The 13,221-nt window shown below is 32.0% G+C and overlaps 1 protein-coding gene across 10 annotated transcripts in view; it reads left to right on the top strand.

The window, feature by feature from the left end:
* Positions 1-13,221, top strand: part of LOC106677187 (probable serine/threonine-protein kinase kinX) — a 27,223-nt gene extending 14,002 nt beyond the window's left edge. For 5 of the 10 annotated variants that reach the window (XM_067048888.1, XM_067048885.1, XM_067048886.1 and 2 more), the window contains 16 exons: positions 1,149-1,226; positions 2,331-2,447; positions 2,557-2,619; positions 4,547-4,606; positions 6,431-6,508; positions 6,825-6,875; positions 7,207-7,257; positions 7,341-7,406; positions 7,487-7,534; positions 8,365-8,475; positions 8,671-8,769; positions 10,486-10,548; positions 11,400-11,528; positions 12,394-12,461; positions 12,649-12,928; positions 13,023-13,221. In XM_067048888.1, the coding sequence (XP_066904989.1) occupies positions 1,149-1,226; positions 2,331-2,447; positions 2,557-2,619; positions 4,547-4,606; positions 6,431-6,508; positions 6,825-6,875; positions 7,207-7,257; positions 7,341-7,406; positions 7,487-7,534; positions 8,365-8,475; positions 8,671-8,769; positions 10,486-10,548; positions 11,400-11,492 (978 nt within the window). In that variant the 3' untranslated portion in view covers positions 11,493-11,528; positions 12,394-12,461; positions 12,649-12,928; positions 13,023-13,221. Of the gene's footprint in view, positions 1-1,148; positions 1,227-2,330; positions 2,448-2,556; positions 2,620-4,546; positions 4,607-6,430; positions 6,509-6,824; positions 6,876-7,206; positions 7,258-7,340; positions 7,407-7,486; positions 7,535-8,364; positions 8,476-8,670; positions 8,770-10,485; positions 10,549-11,399; positions 11,529-12,393; positions 12,549-12,648; positions 12,929-13,022 lie in introns of those variants that run through there. The other 5 variants (XM_067048883.1, XM_067048884.1, XM_067048887.1 and 2 more) reach the window with 5 other exon arrangements.

Raw genomic sequence — 13,221 nt, 5'->3', positions numbered from 1 at the left:
GAGAGAGAGAGAGAGAGAGAGAGAGAGAGAGAGAGAGAGAGAGAGAGAAGAGTACGTCAAGCTAGATAGAGAGCCGCCACCGAACAGGGAAGCACATTGCCACCAAGCTGACAGACGCACCAATTGTAGAATTGATAAACTTAGAGTCAATATGAATAACAAAAATCCTAACTGCTACTTCACAATTCATAATAATAATCAAAAGAACAATAATATAGTAATTAAACTTTAAAGAAATAGATCTACCCTGCTCTCTCATTAGACTATTCTAGCTCATTTGTATATAATTGTAAATATATACCAATGCCACCAAGACTTTACTTTATAATTAAGAATCCCTTCATGCCACCTCATAACTATAGCATAGTTGGAGAAGAACTCCAATGATTAATTACAAGTATTATAGCACGCTATAGCAAAGGGATCAATGGTATCTAGTCCTTGAGATAAATATATTGCATACATTTCCAGTCGGCTCCCATCAGGAACCGATAGAGATACATAATACAAATATAAATAAAAATACATAATATAAATATATGAGTAAATAAATCAAATACTGTCGTGGAGCCCCCTATCAGCCTTAGAACAGCTGAAGAGCCCTCGACATAGTACTATTAAGAAGCGGGAAACTGAGTAGAACCACCACGATAAGGCTGCACAAGACCTAAAGACCTGTTATTATTTATGTAAGTGCCACATTGACGCTTGACAAATCTGTTGTAGGGAAAATAGACACGTTCGAAATAAGAGTCGTCAGGCTAATCTTCAAATTGCTAGAATGGGAACTAACAAAGAAGTATATTCACCCTACCAGTAAAACAAAACGTCCATGTTTATGAAAGTGCCATATAAATAATGGGCAGACCATACACACTGGGAAAATGGTACAACAGCAATCTCAACTCCAAATCTTGAAACCAGCCGGAAGAAAATGTTTATAAAATATATCTATTCTCAAACTAGCTTCCTTGCAGGAAAAATTAAAGTAGTCCTTGCAGGAAAGTAATTATTGAACTAAAAATTAAAAAAAGAGAAAGTCTGATTTATTTTGATCTTTAGAGATAAATTCATTAGATGTAGTAAAATATTACCGACATGATACACATTCTAAATTTCTTTGTTTGATTTATTTATTATTTTTGTAGGAGAATAAAGATACTGAACTGCCGACGGAAGATAAAGAAATTTCGCTAGATGGACCATCCTCGGTGAAAGAACTATCGGTATATGATAAACTTATCTTCTAAATCAAGTTTTAAAGTGATATTTTTTTTTCTAAAAGCTATGATTTTTTTTTTATTGGTGTAATTTACTGCACTTAGAAGAGTAAACATGCAATGTAATTATCATTTTTTAATGGGTTTCAAGGCTTCTACATTCATCAATGATTCTCTACTATTATACGATTAAGGGGTTATTTTAATTTTTTTTTACTATGGAGAATTAATTTGAAATTGAAGCAACAAAAACTAATTCTTATAATATCCCTCCACAGTTTATCAACCCACGGAATATCAAAATTAAACAGACACCTCAGAATGATCCCATCGATGAACGGTCTTGATTAGGTTGGGGCCACCTTTTTGCGCCTCAGATATCCAGCGAGGGTAAGCTATTACAATAGGTATCTGGAAGTATGCGTCCTCTGCTTGGAGCCAGAAATTCTCCTGCTACCAGAAAAATAGGTTGGCGATGTATCAAAGGGACCTGTACTCATGATGTCTTAGCCGAAGGTGTTCCCCTCAACCTTTTCCTTCGAAAAGATGGTTTTCGAAATGAAGAATACTTTAACATATAAAACAGATAGACAAATGCGTACATTCGGTGAAATGATAATTCGGGCCCGGTAGCTTTTACTTGCGAGTCACTATTCTGACGGTGACAAACCATCTTGAGCAACAAGACACAATTGTTTCAACCAAAAGCTTGGTGTCTGTACCTATTTATTCATTATGTATGAATTTATTTACGTATATATTAATGGATAAATAATAATAACAATATAATAGGTATGTATTGAAATTGGAATACATAGGTATGTATGTATTTCGTTTTAAATAAATGTCTATTATATTTTTTATTTATTTGTACAAATATAATAATCACCTCTGGTTGTGGAACTATAGAGGTGGAATCCAAAACTAATGATTGGTTTCATTTTGATTAGAGTCAAGGATGTTGATGTCTAGTATTTAAATGTTTTTTCTTAAATTTTTTTCAGTGTTAATTAATCTCAACAATTATGATCCCCATTTTCATCTCAGAATTCATAAATTTCAGTATTAATCACTTTTAAAACATTCCTAAAAAGAAATCTTATTTTACAGCAGCCAGAGGAAACCGTGAGCAGACCGAAACTCGATGAAATTTTTCCCAATTCAGTAGAGGGAAGCAAACTGGACTTGGTTAATGAGCCTCTATGTGTTCGTGTTGTACAAGAACAGGTAAGTAAATATTAATACGATCAATACTTTAAAATTTATTTTATGCCTATTTTCGATCCTTGAACAAACAAGTAGCTAATAATGTTTCTGCTTTATTTTTTTTTTAAAGGAAGTTGTAGCAGAAAAGAAAATGAAGCCTGTTTCCCCTGTTCCTGCAAAAAAAGCAAAAGTGGTAGGCTATTTGAAAAAGCATAAAGTCTTATATATGTTAAATTATCTTAGCTTTTATTTAGTATATAATATCTCTATCACTCTTACCAATTGCTAAATATTTTATATTTAGTACGTATATATTTATTACGTATGCCAGATATCAGATTCAAACATCAATATAAGACTTTAAGATTTACTTTAATCGTAAAATAAAATAATACATCAACAATAAAACAAACTAAGAAAAACTCAGCTGAAGGCTGAAGTTACTTCAAGCCTTCTGACTAAAGACTGGTAAATGAATGAAAAGGCTGATCCATCTCATACATACAATTTCATATAAATACATAGAAGGAGACTTGGTAGAGGGATGTTTAGACTAGAAGGTGGAGTTCGACCTCATGTTAGGATAGGCAAGAAGCGGAATCAAAAGAAGTTATCTAATGAGAGGAGGAGGATATTATAAGGAAGAGTGACTTATGTCCAATAATATTGTAGATTCCTTGGGCAATAGTGGGGGTAACGAATGAGATCTACGCAAGAGATCTACTTCCCTAAGTAGGGGATGAAAGTGTAGTCCAGAGAAGAGAAGCCTTTTTGGGAGTGATCCTACACATGTAACATAAAAACAGTTTGACAAATTCGGGAATCCGGTGGAATGACTGCTTGGGCCCGATAGCTATTTCTCTTAGGTCGCTCTTCTGACAGTGACAAACTATCTACGAATGGGATGGTTTAGTAAACAAAGAAAAGATAGCTTCCTGCAATCCTAAGTTTTCCGGATAGGTCAAACCTGTGGACAAACTGAAGACTATTTATAATAATAACTGTTGAATATCGTTAATAAAAATAGCTTTTCTTAAAAGAAAAACGTGTTTCTTCAAAATATCACGCCAAAATGGCTCTAGCTAATTTAATACAACTTGTTTATAGTATTTTTTATAAAGCCCTTTAACTTACACCTATTTTATTGTAAAATAAATCTTCAAGGAAAAAGATGTGAAGAAAAGAAAATTTTATCAACAATCCAAAAAATAATACATTTTATGGTAAAATGTGTATATATTTATTTGAAGGGTAATGAAATTCCCTAAAAAATGAACTATCGAAATCAGATCGGCATTGGCAGAGGAACTGCTTTGTTTAGTTTACAGTATTTTTTTAATATACCATTGGCCTCTGTGTGTGTGTAATTATTTTTGAACAATTACGTCTATAACTACATCTCCCTGTACATTCCAGATGCTCGCTTGAATATAACCCTCTCCCCCAAAAAATAAATAAATAAGTAGATAGAAATCAAATCTTTATAGAGAGAATATTAGGACAGGTACATCAAGGAATCATTGTATTGATCTTAGCGACCAAAGAGGTAAGAAAAGTCGTGTGTTTGGACCCCCAGATATTTAGATCTGAAAATATTGGGAAATTTGAATATTATAATTTCTCTTATTTTGTATGTAATAAGTTTTTCAAATAGTCTTTAGGTTCTCTGCAATATCAATTATAATAAATGTGTTGGAGTTTATTTATTAAATTCCTTATCTAAATTAAAAGTGGGTTCTGGTATGTTTTGATTAATACTTAACCATAAATCATTTTAAAGAGATTGAAAATCACCTACAAATCTTTTTAATATAAATGTTGGTTTTTTAAAAATAAAACATATACGTGGGTCTAATGTGGTTCATGTTTCCTCTTATTCTTCCCTGAACTTATCAAGGTATCGTATAAGTAACTTTACCATAAAAAGTTGTAAATATTTGAAAAAAAAAAGAAAATGTTCCTCACTTCTCTGATATTAAAAGTTAAACAAACTGGAATATTGCAAAGATTTTTCGCCCAGAAGTTCTGTCCCGCTAAGCTCAAGGTTAAACCATACATAGTTTTATTCCTACTTTTTGGATTCGAATATTTGTTTAACTTCCTTTATTAATTTCTTCCAGGAAATACCGGAGCCTTCCAGTAAAGAAAACCCAATACCTATAGCGGAAGTTACTTCCCCCGTAAGTTAATCAGTCTACATACATTTTAAAATAAAAGAAGTTCAATCATATACTTTACGTTAATTTTACTACATGAATTAATTCATAGCATCAATTTAATAAAGATTTAAAAATACTTCAACAGAATTGTTAAAGTAAAGTGAAGCAACTAAGAAGTGCAATGTGATTCAACTAGTTACCTGAAATTAAAACAAAGCTTTATATTAATTCATTAGGGAACTGTAATACAAAAATATAATGAGAATTGTTTCTCTGATATTATAAAGAGTATTTCAGGTTTAAGTGTCTAAACTGAAAATATGAATTAAGGATCTCAAGACAAGAAAAAAATTGTCACGTCTGAAGATTTTTATTTATAAATTATTTAGATTATAATGAATAAATTAATATGTGTTTGAACAACTGTATTAATGGAATTTAAGCATTAGCATTTATATTGTATGTTTTTTAAAGCGATTAACTTGATCATGAAGTCATTTCCCCTCTAACTTTCATTCTGTTATCCATTTGTTCATTTGCTCTCGTTATCTCAAATCCTTCATGATAACACTGATGTAGACCATCATATGCAGGATGCCAATTCCAAAAAAAGAATCCAGGAATCCACAGACCTACCTGAATCCCTAGCACTAGCTAAGGTAATGGGTAAATTCTACCAGGATATAATTCTACTATATCAAGCACTAATGTTAACAACAACAACCCCAATGTTATTCAATCCAATTTAATTAAAACACCACCAATATTTCTGCATAATGCTAACAATTATTAACTTCTATTAAATGACTTCAATGCATTATGCATCAGTTCATTTACTACCCAATGATCGGCAACAACACAAAAGTTATGTCATCTACCACAGATGACTAAATATTAAGATGAAGAAGAAATAGTATATTATAAATTTTCTACCGAAAAAAAGATATTTGAACGTATTAATCAAGAAGTTCCTTATTATTATTCGAAGAAGAATTAAAGGCCAAGTTAGATTCAAAACAATTCGAAGTTTTTAATCTTAAAAATTTATTTTCTACACTAATTATAGTAGAACCAAAACATAAAAACAATAATATTCCTATGTACAATAACTATCGGGGATATGGTGACACATGACATTAATGGTCATTTAGAGTCGAGTTGTGTTTAGTGCAAAAAATAACAAACCTGTTACAACAACCATGTAGGACCAACCAGGGCATATCTGGTAATAAAGAAATAAAAGAAAAATAGCTTTAAAACAGGCATCATCTTCTGCAGCAACAGTGCCCTAACGGCACTGGATGTCTGTTATTATTTCACCAGTTTCAATAATCCTTCTTCGAATGACTCCCTCCCCCTAAAAAAAAAAATCTAATGGATAAGATCTGGAGAGCTTGCAAAGTAATAGCACGTTTGGGCACTGCTGCTAAGAAAAAAAAAGATCCGAGCCTGCTTACCTTAATGTATCTACATTTACAATATTAATGTTAATGTTTAGATTTCATGAATAATGTAGTTGGGAACATATATTAATTTATTTATTAATTGTAATTTAAACAATTCTTAACTTTGAAAAGGTTTAGGATTGAATATCTTCAAAACAAATTTTTTTCCAAAGTTTTGAGATCCTCAATCCATAGTTTCAGTTGGGGCACTTAACCTCAAAACACCCTGTATCATATTGGTTTTATTTCATAAAGCATTGTCAACTAACGTCTACTTCTTCTCGATTTTTGTTTAACTTTAACGGCAACTATGCAGAAAAAAATGTTACGATCAATTATAAATTTTATTAAGTATGTGTTGAAAATAATATCGATTTTTTTTCCATTTGACACAATCCAGGTTGCAACAGAACAAGACGTGAAAAAGTCTTCATTATCAAATCCACTACTTCCATCTACCTCTGCGATGGATCTAGGAGTAAGGAGTTAATATTTTGTTAAAATATTTTTTTTAGTTTTTACTATAGATTATGCTAAATGCAATACAGAATTGTTTAGTAAAATATCTTATTTTATTGAAATTATTATTGAAGCTTGGTATATGGTTTGAATTTGCAAATTGATAATGTTAGGTAGTTTGTCGTTTTATCTGTACGTGAATCAATTAAAAATTTATCAACACAGATTAAAAAAATATAAATAAAAATACCGCAAACATTTATTTCTGATTCCAATACTTAGTTTTATCACTAAACATAATAGGATTTTTTTTAAAATATTTTAATGTGTTTTAGGATAAACAACCAGCGAAAAAACCAATGCCGCCTGTAGCCGAGACCAAACAGGTGAGTTTCCTCCAGAAATTTTGACATGAATTATAGGTAATGTTTGTAAATACTTCTTTTTTTGGAAAATGTTTATCTTGTTCAACTATTGATTTTAAAAATATATAATATTCATAACTGTTATAACGGTTTAAATCAAAGCCAATCTGTCACTTTAGTGAGATGGGCAATAAACTACTCACTGTTTTGAACTCGTATTATATATATATGTTATATAGATATATAAAAATAATATAAATAAAGAAAAAAAACTAAATAACGATATATAATATTTATTTCTAATGTCCAGCTTTAAGTTGTTCATTAATGTTGATTCTTCACTGTATTTTAGGAAAAAACACCCGCGAAAAAATCATTGCCACCTGTAACTGGAACCAAACAGGTGAGTGTTCTTCAGGAGTTATTTGAATTTGGACTATTATTTTTTATAAGAATACTATAAACAAATTTTAGTGATTTTAACAGGCCAAAACTAACAACAATGTTAATAATATACCGAATCCTGTCGCGGTGAAGAAAGAAGAAAATGTGGTAAGTAGATGAGCTAATTGATAGTTGAACTTTTACAAAGTAGTTTGAAATTTATTCTATGTGTTTTTTTTTTTCCGAAGGCTAAGGCAGAAACAAAATGTCCCTCTGCGTCTCCATCTTCCAAAAATGTATGTAGTTACTTCTGTTGTATTATGTTATAACCATAATGAGTATAATAGTTCGTTATTTTGGGACTCTGTCCCTTTAGGAGAATTATAATAAGATTATACAATACATTAGCCCAAAAGAGAGTAGCCGCACTTAATTACAACTTATATTATAATTAAATATCAATAAGAGAGAGGAATGCTTTATTCATCCATCCTGACCAAATACATCAATCAATCCGTGATCGGACATAAATAAATTACATATTTTTACATGATATAAAAAAGAAAGAAAACATTTGGTCTCGTGCTTATCAATCCCTATACTAGATGGTGTCATTCAGTCTATCTATGAAATCATACTCAAAAATTGAACATTAAAACTGAATTTATTCTACTCTACGTGGTAGACTGGCCTTGCGTTGAAATGATAATCATTCGTGTAGCTCCCTGTACGATTTGTATGGAATCCTCTACTCGTAATATTACACATTGATAATTTATTTAACCATCAGTGGCTTCCTCTGCGATCTCATCTGCATTCCAACCAATAGCTTCTTCTCTATAACCAATCTGTCACTTCGAGATGACTCCTTTTCCCAATAGAGTGGTGCACAGTGAAATTCCATTAAACTATATTCCTCATCTTAGATTTTCCTTCAGTCTGAATAAGTGACCACTCCGTCGCCCGGTCTCGCTGCACTTGTCCACATGGCCTAATTTGTCTAAAACCACAAACAATTTTTGACTATTATTTATAGCAATTTTCTTGAACGGTACCATTGAGCTATTATATGAAACACCACGGTATTAGCTACGAATAATTGATTTAATACTGGTCGTTTCTTAAGCAGGAAGACGCACCCGTCCAAGAGAAGAAAGTAAACAAACAACGTCCAACTGCGAATCCAAAGCCTACACCGTCTGTACACCAAAAAGTACCACCAAAGGAATCGATAATGGTAAGCAAAGTGAAACTAAAATATATCACTAAAAATTGGCTAAATACCACAAGTAGTTTGTAATTTTAGGAGTTTATATCTTTTCGATTTTGGTCGATGGTTTTCATCAGCAAAAAAACCTTTTACATCAAATCCACACTGTATATGATGTTCTTGAAGCTGATAATATTTAGTTTTAATATTGTGTTATCTCAGGCTGGTGGCGAGTGTTTCGCCACAGTTGACGGCATCGAGCAAGAAACAAGAAGTACCGCTCCTGCTGCCACGCCTAGGAGAACTAGTAATATAACTCAAGTATGTTATGTTAATTTTCCCTATGGGTATATATAGTCCGTTGCCATATTATGTTATTCTCCTATAGTAACATATTATTATACTATAAGTATGAAACCTATGTATAGTATTTTTCCTTACCATTATATTTAATACTATGTTCATTATTAGTAAACAAATTAAAAAAAAAATTAAATACTTCTGACAAACATTTTATTTATTGAAATAAACATTTTTGTCCGATGTATTAAATTTACAATTATGTTTTACAAGCAGTTTTTCAATGTTAACTATAACTAACTAAGTTTTAACTTCCTCTTACCGCTTTAAATAAATGTTTTGAAGGCGAGATGAGATCGCCGCTAAATCGGGCTTTAGTGGGGCGGGTTGTACGGTAAGGATTTCCCTCTATTATTTTTGGTATTATGATCTTCTCTTGTGAGATTGTGACATGTCGTATATTGACCAACATTCTCGCTAAGACTTATTAATCTCCTCTATCTTCTAATATTTTCGAAGAAATTAAACTTTGAACCTTAATATCTAAATTAGAAACGATTACATAGGCATTGATAATCCTCTATATCATTTAATTCCTTCGACAATGAACTCTCTTTTAATTTCCCCGCTGTATGTAACAAACTACTGTCAAATCCCTAGAAGATTGGACTTTGAACGCGTGTTTCCGAGGATATAAAAATGAACTAAGTGGCCTGCTCTTCTGTAGTAACATAACAGCTGGCCATACATGAACAGATATTTGCAACATACTGCTCTATTAGTTCACTCGATTTTTCCTGCGAATCAGATCAACGAATTTCTAGTTATTTTAAAAAAGAACGTTCAAAGAAAAAAAAAGTTCAAGGCTGTCGAAAACATGCTTTAATTAACGCTCAAGGCCTTTCGTAGCCAACGTGGTAGAGAGTATTTAGGGGTTAGCTGAGCAACCTTGTGCCAGAAGTGGCACAGGTTCAAATCCGGTCAGAGTGGTTTGAAATTTCATTCATGGTGGACTCACGGAATGAATCTTGATCTTCCTATTTTGTCTAGAATATTTTGGTTACCTGTAGGATAACCAACCCGTCCTTTTCTTCCATAGTTACTGTAAATAATAAGGACGTGACGGGCGTGCGGTTTGGGTCGTAGGTCCCAGAGCGCTAGGTTCGGAACATTGTGGGTTCGATTACCACCTGGGGCAGTTAATATTTATTTATTTATTTATCTATTATTTATTAATATTAATTTATATATCTTGGCACTCCCACCACGCGTCTTACGCGTCGGCAATACTGGTAGCCACCAGGAGTTGGCAAAAAGGACCGTGAGGCCCACTTGTCCGAATTCCCCCCCACCCCCAACCAAATACCAGTAACAGTACAGTAAATAATAACGTTCAGCCAAATTTATAAATAAATTTATCTATGAATTCCTTCTTTCTTTACCAGTCTTGAACATGGTTATTACAATGATAACAAAGTAAAATTTAACAAGAAGAAAGAAGATAAAAAAATTAGTCCTGCCGTACGTGCACACTGTTTGATTGCATCCCCGATCCTTCCAAGTAGCTTTGAAGAAGCTGGTAAATTTCTGGGAGTTCTCCACAGACCTCCGATAAGTTGGAAAAATTCTTTCAAAATTGTTATATTTTTATATATTATTATTACCGACATTGCAATTATAATTATAGAATTGTATAATTTTTTTTTATAATTTCTAAAATAAATTAATTGTTTGCAGCAGCGAAGTAGAGAAACTGGTACGAGAACAATTATTTCCAGACATTTAAATAAAATGCGTCATGTAAGTAATCATTTTAATATAATCATTTGTGTACTTATTTAAAAGTATTTTTCCTCTATCAATAATATCATTCATTATTATTAATTCTAATTTTTAAAAAGAACAAATTTATTATTCTTCACTCTCAAATAACGGATATAAATAATATATTCGAAATTTGTAAGACATATTAGAAATCCAATTTTGCCATATATATATAATTAATGTACTTTATAAAGATGAAGGAAGTTTTGTTATCATCTGCTATGTTTAGCAGATTATATTTACGCAATATTAATGTATGAAAAAAGTAACTATCAAAAATTTTTGATTTACTTTTTCTCAGCAAAATGTGCTTCTTTTAAAATAACACTTTATTACTATTAACCATTATAATAAATAAATAAAGGCTTAGCGAACATGAAGGATCAATACTGTACCACCAGTCGCTGGTTACACACATCTATCCGAAGAACCCCATCAAATCCTCAATCTATCAGATCAATCATGATGCAATTCTCCCACCTACGCTTCGGTCTACACCTCAGACGTTTACCCGTCGGTTCAGTGTTTATAAAAAATTTAGGGTTCCGTTTGTTACTAAGTACAATAACCTTATACATATATATCTTGATCCCGACCTTGACCCCCCTTGTGGTTACCTCTGAATAAACCCCCCTCCCACCTGTATTTCAGAACATGTATGGGTAGGAAGTCATAGAGTTCCCTCAATTCATCATAGTGTAACCTTATAAATTCTTCCCTGTGTTAAGGTGATAACAGCAAAATATTACTAAATGTAAAGATCGTATTTTCTACTCATTATTATCAATGAATCTGTGTAGTATAAAAAGATGAATTGGATTTTACAGGACAAAAATTGGAGGAATAACCACCTTCTGCTAGCAGGAGGTATTGGGATAGCAGTGGTATGTTTCTACGCCTTCTACCGAACCAAGACGTGATCTACCCGTTGTTTTGGTATTGTCTTGTTGAGTTTTGTAAGTCATCAAAACATATAACATACACATAATAGTTTGTATAATAATATATTTAATAGCTAGAGAAAGTCTAAATTAGTATTCTGATCTCTTCAGTATCTATGGTTCTTTACTATATCCTTGCTTTCCAAGTCCATTTTTTTTTCTATAGATAACTAACCAATTCAAACAATGATGGGGGGGGGGGGGGTTTCAAGTTTTCATTTTTTGGACCACCACGAAATAAAAGTTGACCCTCCAGGCCGGATTCGAGACAACCAAAGTTAGCATTTTAATTCTCTTGGCTACAAAGTTGTTGAGGTTCTCTTTTTCTTTCCCACATATTTCCTGTACTGGTACTTGACCAGCACTGTTGTACCTTGGGAATTTATTTGCTCCCCATCTCATTTCTACTGCTGTCTTTTTTAGATTCGGTTGCAACTTATGGTGAATCAGCATTTTTAGCTGATTCAGATTCGGTCTGACGAGGCCGTTGAAGCCAAATGTGTTTAGGCGCAAGATTCCGACCTAGATGACATGACATTTATTTTGTGGTGGCCCCAGTTTTCCTGGAGTGTCCATGAGAAGTTAAGATTTTCATATTTTTTTCTCACTCCATAGAAATAAGACAAAAATAACTTCAAATGTTAAAAAAATAAGAAAGGTTTATTTATTAGTTACGTTCTTGTTTTCCATACTATATTATTTGCACAAATAAAACGGATTCTATTTCTGGAACCTGTGCGAGTAATTTCTTATTCTTTTTATTTATTTATTTTTTTTTTTTTTTGCCGGTTTGCTCTCGGCGAAACTTTAATATTATACACACATACACAAAAGCATTAACATTTTTACTGATGTACTAAAGTCCGCTTTATTTTCACAGAACTCAAGTTCAGTACGTTTTGTCCCTGTCCTCATGTGTTTCCTGGAAGAATTGTATTTTGGATAAAGGTTAATAAATAGTTGTCACTTTAATTATTTTCATGATTTGTCGTTCGATTTACACTTATTAAAAAATAAAATCAGTTTTAGATGTCACTGTATTGCATGAATAACCTTATAATGTCAATAAGTCCAAAAGTATTAATATTTATTTTTATACACAAAATATATTTTCTGAATATATTTCTCTTCATAGTGACTGTAGAGAGTATAATCGAAATTCGTCTTGCGACCCACGTAGGATGTTTGCTCTACTTGTTAAGAGATAAAAATCACACTAAGGGAAAAATTAAATGAAACAGATAATAAAGTGGCTGATATTAAACTTACAATTCCTAAAAAAAAAGTTATAAAAAAATAGTTCCGTGAAAGATTAATAAATTAAAACAGAAAATTAATGGAAATTATTGAGGATTCGTGCTGAACCTTCCCCTCATACCCTCGTTCCAGAGATGAGCTACATTCGCCAAAGTTGGGTAAGATGGTTTTATTATATTTTTAAAATTATAAATTATTTTTTAAGATTTATTTTCACCAAGCACTAAAATCTTACATACTTTTACTTTATAGGTAAAGCTTTTCAGTACTCATGACTTGGCCAACGGAAGATTTTTTTCATGTATATCATGACGGTTCTTCGAACAAAGGAGGAAGTTTGCTCAATGTTGTTATATATTGTGCTGTTATTTCTGGGATGCCCCAAGGGCATCGCAATGCTAATGAGCACCATAATAAAAGAAAAAACATACGTTCATTATTACCCATTTTA

Source organism: Halyomorpha halys, unplaced genomic scaffold, assembly GCF_000696795.3.
Source record: "Halyomorpha halys isolate HHAL.00 unplaced genomic scaffold, Hhal_1.1 Scaffold91.1, whole genome shotgun sequence".
In the NCBI taxonomy this organism is placed as follows: Eukaryota; Metazoa; Arthropoda; class Insecta; order Hemiptera; family Pentatomidae; genus Halyomorpha; species Halyomorpha halys.
Note: the sequence above shows the minus strand (reverse complement) of the source record. Positions and strands in the feature narration are given on the sequence as shown.